General features: G+C 55.5%; 1 protein-coding gene across 1 annotated transcript in view; it reads left to right on the forward strand.

The window, feature by feature from the left end:
* CAPN15 (calpain 15) overlaps window positions 1-12,815 on the forward strand; it is a 26,244-nt gene that overhangs the window by 11,189 nt on the left and 2,240 nt on the right. Inside the window, exons 3-10 of the mRNA XM_006766202.2 lie at window positions 7,661-9,107; window positions 10,011-10,219; window positions 10,299-10,482; window positions 10,558-10,781; window positions 11,586-11,711; window positions 11,793-11,945; window positions 12,381-12,542; window positions 12,712-12,811. Of these exons, the coding sequence (XP_006766265.1) occupies window positions 7,661-9,107; window positions 10,011-10,219; window positions 10,299-10,482; window positions 10,558-10,781; window positions 11,586-11,711; window positions 11,793-11,945; window positions 12,381-12,542; window positions 12,712-12,811 (2,605 nt within the window). The remainder of the gene's footprint in view (window positions 1-7,660; window positions 9,108-10,010; window positions 10,220-10,298; window positions 10,483-10,557; window positions 10,782-11,585; window positions 11,712-11,792; window positions 11,946-12,380; window positions 12,543-12,711; window positions 12,812-12,815) is intronic.

Consider the following 12,815-nt stretch of genomic DNA (forward strand, 5'->3'; position numbering starts at 1 on the left):
GGTCCTAATGGGCCTGCCGAAGGGGGGCCAGCCTCCTGGGATGGCATTGGAGCTGAGGCCCGAGGCCCTGGCAGAGGAGGCATCCGGGAAGGGGTGGAGGGGTTAGCAGAGCTGAGTGGGAGAGTCTTGGAGTCTGTAAGTTACCTAGTAGGCAAGAATGGAGAGGGAGGGGGTTGGGGCTTGAGGTCCAAAAGGGCGTGCCAGGAGCAGGACAGTGGAGGGACTAGTGAGAGTTGGGAATGCGGTACAGTGAATGATTAGAGAATATCCCCTGTTACTGTGCTGATGATGTACTAGTGAACATTTGTGTATCCCAGCTTTATTGAGATATAACTTACGTACTACTGTCACATTCACCCCTCCCAGCAAGTATACACTTCAGGTTTTCTTAGTCTGTTTATAGAGTTGTGCCACCATCACCACAATCCAATTTTTCGGCATCTTCATGCCCCACAAAGATCCTGCTTGTTTGCAATGCCTCTCTATCCCCGGACAGCCACTCTGCTTCCTGTGTGTCTGTGGATTTGCCTTTTCTAGAAATTTTACATCAGCAGAATCCTGTGTGTCCCGTGTCTAGCTTCTTTCACTGAGCATAATGTTTTCAAGGTCTGTCCATGTACAGCGTGGGTTAATGCTTCTTTCTTTTTATGACTGCGTAACATTCCGTTGTCTGCGGAGCACATCTGTTTATCCACTCCTCAGCTGCTGGACATTGGGTTGTTTCCCCTTGTTTTTTTAAGTATTGCACTTCTCTGAACATTTGTAAGTTTTGGGGTGATGTATGTTTTCATTTCTCTTGGGTAGATACCTGGAGTGGAATTTCTGAAGTTTATTGCAAATTTATATTTAACTTTTTAAAAATATTTATTTATTTATTTTAGAAATGGAGAGATGGATGGATGGATGGATAGATAATCAGCTGCATGCCCCACACTGGGGATCGAGCCCGAAACCTGGCATGTGCCCTGACCAGGAACCGAACCGTGACCTCCTGGTTCATAGGTCGACACTCTACCACTGAGCCATGCCGGCCGTGCTATATTTAACTTTCTAAGAAACTGCTAGACTGTTTTCCAAAGTAGCTATACCATTTTGCCTCCCCATCAGCAATGTAGGGGAGAGCTCTAGTTTCTCCACATCCTGGCTAACACTTATCATCTATGGTTTTGATCCTGGCCCTTCTTGTGGGTGTGAGGTGGTGTCTCGTGGTGGTTTGATTTGCATTTTCCTGATGGTTGGTGATGTTGAGCATCTATTCAAATGTCCGTCTATCTACACACATCTTTTTATTTTCACTTATCCTTAGGATAAGTTGGTAGGTGTAGAATTACCGGGTCCTGGGGAAAGAGGCTGGCCCCCAGGTGAGCAGCAGCGGGGCTGTGGACCCTGTGGCATTGGCCAGGCAGCTTCCTGAGGCCTTGCGAGCATAGTGTGTGTGTGTGTGTGTGTGTGTGTGTGTGTGTGTGTGTACTTTGGATCTTGACTCACACCCTTAAACCAACAGCCTGGTGACTTGGTGTTGCCCTTTCTCATTCTAAGAAACTGCCTCCACATCAGCATTTGCCCTTCGTGGCCAGGAGAGCCCCATTGCAGTGCTGAAGCAAAGAGAGCAGGCGTGGCCACATCTAGAACTCACTGCCAGTCGGGGGCAGGAACTTTGATGCCCCAGGAGCTACTCATCTTAATCAATAAACTATTGGGCCCTGGCCAGTTTGGCTCAGTGAATAGAGCCTTGGCCTACGGACTGAAGGGTACCAGGTTCAATTCCAGTCAAGGGCACATACCCGGGTTGCAGGTTTGATCCCCAGAAGGGGGCGTGCAGAAGGCAGCCAATCAGTGATTCTCTCTCGTCATTAATGTTTCTACTCTCTCTCTCCCTCTCCCTTCCTCTCTGAAATCAATAACAAACAAAGATAAGTAAATAAGCGAACAAACAACGTTTGGTGTGAGCATTGGCTGTGTACCAGCTCTGGGCCTTCCCTTGGGACACAGAGACGAGGAGGATGACCCAAGGCCGGCTGAAGGTGACCCCTAGACGAGGCCTCCAGCACATTTTGGAACCAGCAGGGAGTCCAGGAGCCCAGCCGCACGTCCTCAGGTCCAGTGGCTTGGCTTTGTGTGTGGACACTATTGCTCTCAGCTTTCCAGAGAAGCAAAAAGCTCATCTCCCAGGATGGGGCCACTCCACATCCCTGCAAACATGCATGTCCTGGGCACTGTGTGGACTTCACAGGGAGCCCCAAGAGCAATTCTGTAACCTCCCTTTTGAATTAGAAGTGAGTGTTAGTGACTCAGATAATGAGGGTAGAGAAGGTATTTGTTGTGGGATTTTTCTGGACAGTTGTCTCAATATTCCATTTTACTTGGTCTTTCTGTTGGAAGGAGTAGCTCGGGCAGCCAGTTTCCTCCCCCGGAAGTGATGGCTTCTGTGTCTTGGAGCCTCCGAGTGAGTGTCATAGAACTTGGGGACATTTTATATTGAGGGTCTGCTTTGACTCCAGGTTCCCAACCTTCTCTTATTTCTAGGCTTTGCTTGGCGGTCTGGCCTCACCTTCGGACACTCCAGGGACTTCAGGTCTCTGGGCCTTGCTGAGTGTCTCCTGGGCCTGAGACATGTCAGGGTGGCCGTTGAGGGTGGCCCAGAGCAGCTGCTCCCCTGCTCAGGGTTCCTTCACTCACTCATCACTGACTGACCCCTGAGCCACTTCTCACCACCGATGACACCAAGATGGGTGTGAGCTGTAAGGTGCGGGTTGCTGGGTCGGTGAGGGAGCACTGTGCCAGTCCTGTAACTGTGCCACCACCATCCCCAGAGCCTCCTAGCCAGAGGCTGCCCAGCTCACTGTTTCCCCAGGGCGAAATTTGATTTCTAGGCACTATTTTCATTTAAACCTTCCTGAACTCCAGGCAGAATCTTCCTGATTCTCCATGTCCCCAGGACAGCTGTGGGACCTGCCCTGCCACCAGGTGCTGCCCAAGACCAGCAGACACCTTGCCTTGTGTGCAGCCAGCCCAGGCCAGGGACTGGCCAGCTGGTGGGTTACACAGTGAGCAGGACTTGGGATCCTTGCCCTCCCAGTGTTTGCAAGGCTCTCCTTGCTCAGTGTGCCTGGGACCTTGGGCGCCGGGAGCCCAAGGCAGGTGCGTCCTAGGAGGGTCCTGAGTCTTTTCTCTGGAGACCTCCCAGGCCAGGTGGGGTGCACAGGACGGGTGACCATCCCCTGAGCCTGGGGTTGGGGTGGAGGCTGCCTAGGTCCCAACCTGTGTGTGCACGTGGTGGGGGTGGAACACCGTATGCCACATCTTGACTATGGGCCCTTCTCTAATGGGGAACAGTAGGAAGAGGGTTGAGAGTGTGTCCAGGCAGATTTCTTAGGTTTTACATAGCACCAAAGCCAGGGCTAAAGCTGAGCTGGCCCTTGGCCAAGCCCACTATGCTGGTGCTGGGTGCCCACTCGCTCACCCCGAGGCCTAGTCATGCAGGAAGGCGGCTTCACAGAGCTTGCTTTGGACCTTGGGAAACAGTTGTGTTGCCTAGGGTGGATTTTTCTATTTGTTATTGAAGAGGCAAGTTTTCTTTCTTCCTAAACCAAAAGGGCTTGGTGTGAGTCTAGCATTAGAAGCACAAGCTTCGCGCCTTGTTGTAGAGAACAATTGATTTTTTTGCCAGCAGAGCAGCCCTGTAGGAGAGTGTGTGTTGTGTATGGACACCCCCTTGAAGCCAGATTAGCCCTTGAGAGGCAGGTTAAGGGGTCAGCCTCCCCCTACCCTCAGACCTGTGACCCATGTTGGGTGGGAGGAACCATTCGGGAGCATCCCACCTGCCCTGCTGTGGGCCTGACGCCTTTCTTCTGCACCGGGAGGAGCCGAGGCCCAGCCTTGGGGGAGGTGGGCAGGCCAGATGCCCAAGAACCCACCAGCAAAGGGAGCTGCATTCCAAGGCTCCAAGCAGCTTTCTGGGCAGGCTGTGCAAGGGGACTCTAAGGGAGTGGGAGGTGGGAGGTGGGTGCCAAGTGCAGGTCTCCTGACTCCCACCTCCGTGTCCTCTGGCCACACCTGGCCTGTAGATCAAGGCTCCCTTGGAGGCCCTGCTCCAGGACCAGGGCCTGAGGGTCTGCCATACCCCTGAGGTGTAAACGTGTCCTGGGTATGTCTGACAGCAGCTTCCCTACCCCCTGATGCACAGCCAGAGGCCTCCTGGGATAGAAGCTCCAGGTGGAGTGGAGCCCACCCTGAGTGTTATCAGTTCTACAGCCACACCCAGGTGCCTTCCCCCCAGCCAGTCTCCGTCCATCCCAGAAGGGCAGTGTCCTGCTGCACACAGGATCTCTCAGGTCCGGCTGTAGCTAGCGATTTGGCACAGGCTGCTCGGGACACTGGTGTCCCTCCCCTTTCCCCACAAACACTCGCTCTCCCTAGGCTCGGCAGCCTGGCCCCCACCACCTTGGGACACGGGCTACGAGAGGAAGAGGGTTTGCATGTTGCTTCAAGACACTGAGTTGCCTCCTTGAACCTCTGCCAGGCAGAACTGGGCCTGCAGTGGTCCAAGTGGGCAGATGAGTGGAGAGTACTCAGCCCCTGCAGAGCTCAGGGGCTGCTGAAGTGCAGATGGGTCACTACCCATGGCTGGAGATGGTCAGTCCAAGGGCCTGGGCATAGGGATATGAGCATCTTTTCATGTGCTTATAAAGGGCTGTGTCCTCCGCTAGGCAGGAATGTACTCGGTGGGTGCTGTGAACACTGCTAGGCTGCATTTTATGGTCAGATACCTCTAACCCTCAGCACGTGTCTGGGCTCCTACCCAGGGGGTCCCTGGAAACTCCAGAAGCAGAGAGGCAGCTGGGAGCCAGCTTGGAGATGACCATGCACACCCTTGCCCTCTCATGTACTCGAGCTTTTTTTATCTGATGAAGTTCACGTAACAGAACGGTTTCAAAGTGAACAATTCAGTGGTACTTAGTAAATTCACAATGCATAGCCATCACTTCTACACTTCTACCTAGTTCCAAAACATTTTCATCACCCCAGAAGAAAACCTGTGCCCAGCATACAATTGCTGTCCAGCCCCTGGAACCACCAGTCCTCTCTCTGCCTCCATGGATTTACCTGTCCTGGACGTTTCCTGCAAATGGAATCATACAACATGTAGTCTTTTGTGTCTGGCACCTTTCACTTAGCATGTTTTCAAGATTCATCCATGTTATAGCATGCGTCAGAATTTCATTCTTTATTCATTGGTGGACATTTGGGTTGTTTCCATCTTTGGCTATTATGAATTGAGAGAGAGAGAGAGAGAGAGAGAGAGAGAGAGAGTGTGTGTGTGTGTGTGTGTGTGTGTGTGTGTGTGTGTGTGTGTGTGTGTTAGAATACTACTTTTTAATTCTTTGGGGTAGATACCCATGGGTGTAATTGCTGAGCCATAAGGTAGGTCAATTTAACTTTTTGAAGAACTGCCAGACTGTTTTCCAAGCAGCTGCACTATTATTTTGCATTCCTGTCGGCCATGTAGGGGAGGGCTCTAGTTTCTCCACAGTTCCACCAGCACTTACCAGCAGGTTTGATTCTGGCCATCCTAGTGGGTGTGAAGTGGTGTCTCACAGCAAGTTCTGATTTGCGTTTCCCTGATAACTAGTGATGAGCATCTTTTCATGTGCTTATTGGCTGTTTGTTTTCTTCTTTGTATAAATGTCTATTCAAGTCCTTTGTGAATTTTTAAAACAGGTTGTTTTCTGTTGTTTAGTTTTAAGGGTTCTTTCCATATTCTGGATACAAAACCCTTATCAGATAATACACTTTGAAAATATTTCCTTCCATTTGCAAGTTGTCTTTTCACTTTTTTTTTTGAAGTCCAATTTTTTTCTTTATTTGCCCATGCTTTTGTGTCATAACAACTAATCCATTGCTACATCCAAGGTCATGAAATTTTACTTATGCTTTCTTCTAAGAGTTCTGCGGTTTTTGTTCCTACATTTAGGTCACTGGTTCATTTTCAGTTGATTTTTGAATACTCTGTGAGCTAAGAGCCCAACTTCATTCTTTAGTGTTTATATCTAGTTGTCCAGCACCATTTGTTAAAAAGACTATCTTTTCCTCTTTGAATGGTCTCGGAACCCTTGTTAAAAAATCACTCAACCATATATGTGAGGGCTTATTTCTGTCCTCTCCATTCTGTTCCATTGGTCATAAAAACCACATAGTATAGACATATAGCCTGTCCTTACACCAGTACCACACTGTCGACTTTCTACCTCTTTTTCAAGATTATTTTGGCCGCTTGGGAGCTCTTGTAATATGGTGTGAATTTTAGAAGCAGCTTTTTCCATGGCTGGGAAAAAAAAAAAGCCATAGGGATTTTGATAGGGATTGCATTGAATCTATAGATCACTTTCAGTAGTATTGTCATCATAATTATATTGTCTTTTAATCCATGAACATAGGATGTTTTTCAATTTATTTAGGTCTTTAATTTCAGCAGTTCTTGTAGCTCTGAATACAAGTCTTTCACCTCCTTAGTTAAATTTATTCCTAGGTGTTTTCTTATTTTAGGTGCTATTTTAAGTGGTATTGTTTTCTTTCTTTCTTTCTTTTTATTTCTCACCCTAGGACATGCCTTTTCATTGATTATAGAGAGAGAGGAAGGGAGAGGGAGAGAAAAAAAGAAACATCACTGTGAGAAGGAAGCACCGATTGGTTGCCTCACGCATGTGCCCCGGCCAGGGATCGAACTCAAAACATGGTACAGTGGGGCCTTGACTTACGGGTGTCCCGACTAACGAGTTTTTTGAGATACCAGCTGTCTCTCCGCCGATTTTTTGCATTGAGTTGATAGAGTAATTTGAGTTAACGAGCTCCTTAATGAGCTCGGTCTCCGAACGAATTAAACTCGTAAGTCAAGGCCCCACTGTATATGTCCTGACCAGGAATTGAACCTATGACCCTCCAGTATATGGGACGATGCCCTAACCACTGAGTTACACTGGCCAGGGCAGTATTGTTTTCTTAACTTCCTTTTCAGATTGGTCACTCCTGGCACAGAAATATTGCTGATTTATGTGTGTTGATCTCATGCCTTATACTTTGCTGAATTCATTTATTAGCTCTAGTAGTTGTTTTCTTATTTTGTAGATTCTTGGGATTTTGTGTAGGATTATTTAATCTGCAAATGGAGATAGTTTTACTTCTTCCTTTCAATTAGATGCCTTTTATCTCTTTTTCTTGCCTAATTATGCTGGCTAGACCTCCCGTATAGTGTTGACTTGCATTGCTGAGTTCCTGACCTGGAGGAAAGCATGCGTTCTTCCACCTCAGGGCACGATGCTCACTGGGTGCTTTGTTGGTGCCCTTCCTCCTGTGGAGAAGGACAGTCCTATTCTTTCCTGTGGCGGCACAAGCAGAGCCTGTGGTTACTGAGATGGTGTGGCTCAGCCCATTCCTCTATGCCCACAGGTCCGCCCTCCAGAAAGGATTTGAGGACAGAGCTATGGGGTTCTTCGGAGGCTTTGGGGGGCCTCTTACTCCTCAGAGTCCTCAAGCCCCTCACAGGCATGATGCCTGTCACAACCCAGAAAGGCACAGATCCTGCTGGCTTGACCCCCCTCGTCCCTGGGGAGACTCGGGCCCCATCCTGTGGGCCTCTACTGACTGGGGCCTTCCCTTGCAGCCACACGCACTCGCCCGGGTCCATGGCCACGGTGGGAGAGTGGTCCTGCGCGCGCTGCACCTTCCTGAACCCTGCCGGCCAGCGCCAGTGCTCCATTTGTGAGGCCCCCCGGCACAAGCCTGACCTCGACCAGATCCTGCGGCTCAGCGTTGAGGAGCAGAAATGGTCTTGCGCCCGATGCACATTCCGGAACTTCCTGGGCAAGGAGGCCTGCGAGGTGTGTGGCTTTGCCCCAGAGCCCGTGCCTGGTACCTCCCTGTTGCCAGTCATCAACGGGGTCCTATCCAAGCCGCCCACCATCCTGGTGGAGCCCAAGGGCAGCTGCAAGGAGGAGACGGGTCCAGTGCAGACAGAAGAACTGGTGACCATGGAGCCAGCTGCGGGTCGGCCCGAGGAGGAGGGCGGGGCAGCAGAACCTGGGAGTGGCTGGGCCTGCCCTCGCTGCACACTGCACAACACTCCCGTCGCCAGCTCCTGCTCTGCCTGTGGCGGCCCCCGGAAACTCTCGCTGCCCAGGATTCCTCCTGAGGCCCTAGTGGTCCCTGAAGTTGTGGCCCCCGCCGGCTTCCACATCACACCTGCCCCACCCCAGCCGGGGGAAGGTGCTGAGGCCGACCCTCCCTCTGCTGCTGACCAGGAGCCGCCCCGGGTGCCACCATTCAGCCCCTTCTCGCCCACTCTGCAGAACAACCCCGTGCCTCGCAGCCGCCGTGAGGTACCCCCCCAGCTGCAGCCACCGGTGCCTGAGGCCACCCAGCCCTCACCCCCTGCTGGCTTCAAGGGGCCCCCCCAGAGCCCAGGGTGGACTTCGACTGGGGCCTCCCGCTTGGCAGAGCTGCTGTCAGGCAAGCGGCTGAGCGCTCTGGAGGAGGAGGAGGCCGAGGGCAGCTCCGTGCTGCGCCGCTGCAGCTCCTGCTCCGCCCCCGGCCCCTCCAGCCTGTGCGAAGCCTGTGCGGCCGCTCCAGGCAGCGACGTCATCGACCTGACCGGCGATGCCGTGCGCTACACGCCCGCCAGCCCTTCCAGCCCCGACTTCACCACGTGGTCGTGCGCCAAGTGCACACTCAAGAACCCCACAGTGGCCCCGAGGTGCACTGCGTGTGGCTGCTCCAAGCTACATGGCTTCCAGGAGCACAGCGAGCCCCCTGTCCGTTGCCCTGACTGCAGCGCCGACAAGCCCAGCCTCTGCACTGCCCACAAAGCCGGCCGCCTCTTTCCTGAGGCCCCTGAGCGCCCGGGCCAGTGGGCCTGCCCTGCCTGCACCCTGCTCAATGGGCCGCGGGCTAAGCACTGTGCCGCCTGCCACACGCCTCAGCTCCTGGAGGCCCAGCGCAGGGGTGCCGTGCCCCTGAGGCGCAGGGAGAGCATGCTGGTGGAGAAGCGGCGGCAGACGGACGAGGGCGAGGCCAAGGCCCTCTGGGAGAACATCGTGGCCTTCTGCCGGGAGGTGAGTCCCCTCAGGACAGTAGCCGCCCACCAGGGCCGATGCTCCCCTTCCCATGGGCCTCTCTGCATCTTGTCCTTCCCTGCAGGCCCTTCTCCAGCCACGGAGAGGGAGGGACCAGCGGCAAGAGAGGCAGCATTCTCTTCCCCGAGCTCTGAGCATTAGCCTGGCACCTACTCATCCCTCACCTGAGAGTGACTGGCCCCCACTATCCACATCTTGTCCCTTTTTTCTCTCTGCCCACAGAGTCCATGGCCTCCTAGCCTGTGGTCCTGACCCCTCTCAGGTGTGATTTCCCATAGACATTGAAGCCACAAGAAGGTGGGGACAGGCTTCATGCCAACAGGCAGGCCCTGTGTTTCCTTCAGCTGTGGAGACATGGCCAAAACTCGGGGTTCTCTTGTCCTTGGAGCTGTGGGAGGGCTGAGCCCAGGATAGTGTCACCCTCAGGTCAACTGGGAGAAGGGGGCTGCTGCCCCTGTCACTGCCAGTAACCCACCCTCACGGCCCATCTGGTCTTGTGTCCTGCCTTCCCCATCCCAGTTGGGTCCTCCTGCCTCTCTTCCTGGGCCACGGACTAGCTGGGGAGGCTGCCCGGTTCCCTGTGCCCCCTGCCCTCCACCTCTGCAGCCTCCAGGCTGTGGCTTTACCATTTCCTTGGGGCACACATACCTCCCATTGACCTGTCGCCAGGCTTCAGTGACATGGCTGGCTACAGTCCCCCATGCCTGCACAGCTGAGCTCACCACGCACGGGTCAGGGGAGCTACACACACACCTACCCCCTTTCCTGGGACTCAGGTAGCATCTTCAGGGTGCTGTGCTGGCCTGCCAGGTGGAGCGAGGTGCATCTCGGGCCTGGGGCAGCCCAACTCAGCCTGAGCATATGTGGCTATGGTCTCTGCAGAACAACGTGAACTTCGTGGATGACAGCTTTCCACCCGGGCCCAAGTCTGTGGGCTTCCCTGCAGGCGACAGTGTCCAGCAGCGCGTGAGACAGTGGCTGCGGCCCCACGAGATCAACTGCTCTGTCTTCAGGGACCACAGCACCTCCTGGTCCGTGTTCCACACTCTCCGACCCTCGGACATCCTACAGGGGCTGCTGGGCAACTGCTGGTGAGTTTGGGGTATCTGCTCGGGCCGGGTGGTGGGACAGCCTGGTCGTGCTTTCTAGTGAGGCCCCGGCTCTGCACAGGTTCCTGAGTGCTCTAGCTGTGCTGGCTGAGCGGCCTGACCTGGTGGAGCGGGTGATGGTCACACGCAGCCTGTGCACGGAGGGCGCCTACCAGGTGCGGCTCTGCAAGGATGGCACGTGGACGACGGTGCTGGTGGATGACATGCTGCCCTGCGACGAGGCCGGCTTCCTCCTCTTCTCGCAGGTGGTAGGGAGGATGGGCGTGGGGTGGGCGAGGGAGGGTCTCGGTGGGCCTCGTGACTTCGGCCCCTCCCTGCAGGCCCAGCGGAAGCAGCTGTGGGTGGCCCTCATTGAGAAGGCGCTGGCCAAGCTGCACGGCTCCTACTTTGCCCTCCAGGCAGGGCGCGCCATCGAAGGCCTGGCTACCCTCACCGGGGCCCCCTGTGAGAGCCTGGCGCTGCAGGTCAGCTCCACTAACCCCCGAGAGGAACCCGTTGACACTGACCTCATCTGGGCCAAAATGCTGAGTTCTAAGGAGGCTGGGTAAGAGGGGCGGGTGCTGCAGCGGCAGCAGCTTTGGGAGGAGAGGAAAGAGGAGGCAAGGGGACAGCCAGGCCGGGGCCTGGAGCGGTGGGCTACTCAGGGGCAAGTACCCTCTGACCAACAGCCTGTGTTTCATAAGATGTTTCCAATGTGGGCTGACCACAGTTAGTTAGAAGGCCTGGCCTACAGCCCTGTCATCTCCCACTGCTGGCTCATGGGTCCCACCTGCCGGTCCAGGGCAAAAGGCAGAATACTGCTGATCAGCCCGAACCTAGCAGGCCTCATCCTGACCTGGGCCATGATGACCATCAGCACCTGCTTGGAGACCTGTGGGGCTAGCCCATGGAGCCACCTGGGGGGAGTGGGCTGCCTTCTGAGACCCGCACACATTGGCCAGCGTGTCTGTAAGGAGGGCCCCAAATCCTAAGCCCGAGAGAGGTGGCTTGTTGGTGCTGAGACCCCCTGCTCTCAGCTGGTACTGGGCATGACCACCGCCCCCTCCCCTCAGGAAGTTGTGGCCCTGAGCTGATGGGACCCAGGCCTCCCGACTCCCAGCCCAAACCCAAGCTCTTGGGCCACTGTGTAGGGAGCAGGCCAACACTTCCTGAGTCCTGTGTGTCTTTCCTGTGTTCCTGGGACCTGCACTCCCCCACAGGCAGGCAGGACCCCCACCCTCAGGGTAACAAGTCCCCTGGTGAGTGAGCCCTCCTCAGTGAATGAGGCTCCTGGTTCCTACGGGGCCCCATCATTAATAACCCCTGGTCAGCAAGCCTGCCAGTCAGCTAGGCCACTCTGCCTACACAGGTTCCTCATGGGCGCCTCTTGTGGGGGGGGCAACATGAAGGTGGACGATGCTGCCTACGAGAGCCTGGGCTTGCGCCCCCGCCACGCCTACTCCATCCTGGATGTCCGTGATGTCCAGGGCTCCAGGTAGGAGCTGGGCCGGCCATGGGTAGCCAGGGCATGTGGATGTGTGGGGGAAGCCATGGCCCTCAGCCTCATGGTCCGCAGGCTCCTGCGCCTCCGGAACCCATGGGGCCGCTTCTCCTGGAATGGCAGCTGGTCGGATGAGTGGCCACACTGGCCGGGGCATCTGCGTGGTGAGCTCATGCCGCACGGCAGCAGTGAAGGTGTCTTCTGGATGGAGTACAGCGACTTCATCAGGTACCTGGACTCTGCCGCACTGGGCGTCCGATGTCTACCTCATGGCCACCTGTGCGCTAGCCACCCTCACTTAGGCCCACCTGACCTGTCGCTGCCCTCACTCCCTTGCCCTGACCCAGTGTGTCCTACCTGGGGAGCTCGGCCTGTCCCTCTGAGACCTGAGGCGGAGGTGGGGGTGATGAGAGAGACTGTGGGCATTGGATTCTGCCCTCAGGACTCTTTCCTCTCTGGGTCATCCTTGGGCATGGGGCCTCCTAGTGGTGTTCATGGGCAACAGCCAGGACCAGGGTTTTAGGACATTGGTCCCAGGAAGTGGACAGGGCACAGTGGGGCAGAGATTGGGGAGGGGGAGAGGCTTAGGGAGGTGCCCGGACTCCTGATGGGGACGGCTCCTGTGTCTGGAGCTGTTCAGTGGGCTGTCCTCTCACTGCTCAGGTACTTCGACTCCGTGGACATCTGCAAAGTGCACTCGGACTGGCATGAGGTGCGGGTGCAGGGCTGCTTCCCCAGCTCGGCCAGTGGGCCCGTCGGAGTGACAGCGCTCACCGTGCTGGAGCGGGCGTCCCTGGAGTTTGCCCTCTTCCAGGAGGGTAGCAGGTGAGGGAGGCTGTGGTCTGTGGGGGAGAGGGTGGGTGGGACTAGGGCACTGGTTGGGATGGGCAGGCGGATCTGGGGGATTTGTGGAAACGGGGCAGGGTGGGGTCTTGGGGCAGTAGAGCCACAGACGACAGGTGCTGCCCGTGACCCCTCCTGGGTCTGGCTGTAGGCGCGCGGACTCGGCTGACAGCCACCTCCTGGACCTGTGCGTCCTGGTTTTCCGAGCCTCCTTCGGCAGCGGTGGCCGCCTGAGCCTGGGCCGCCTGCTGGCCC

Source organism: Myotis davidii, unplaced genomic scaffold, assembly GCF_000327345.1.
Source record: "Myotis davidii unplaced genomic scaffold, ASM32734v1 scaffold100, whole genome shotgun sequence".
Taxonomy (NCBI): domain Eukaryota; kingdom Metazoa; phylum Chordata; class Mammalia; order Chiroptera; family Vespertilionidae; genus Myotis; species Myotis davidii.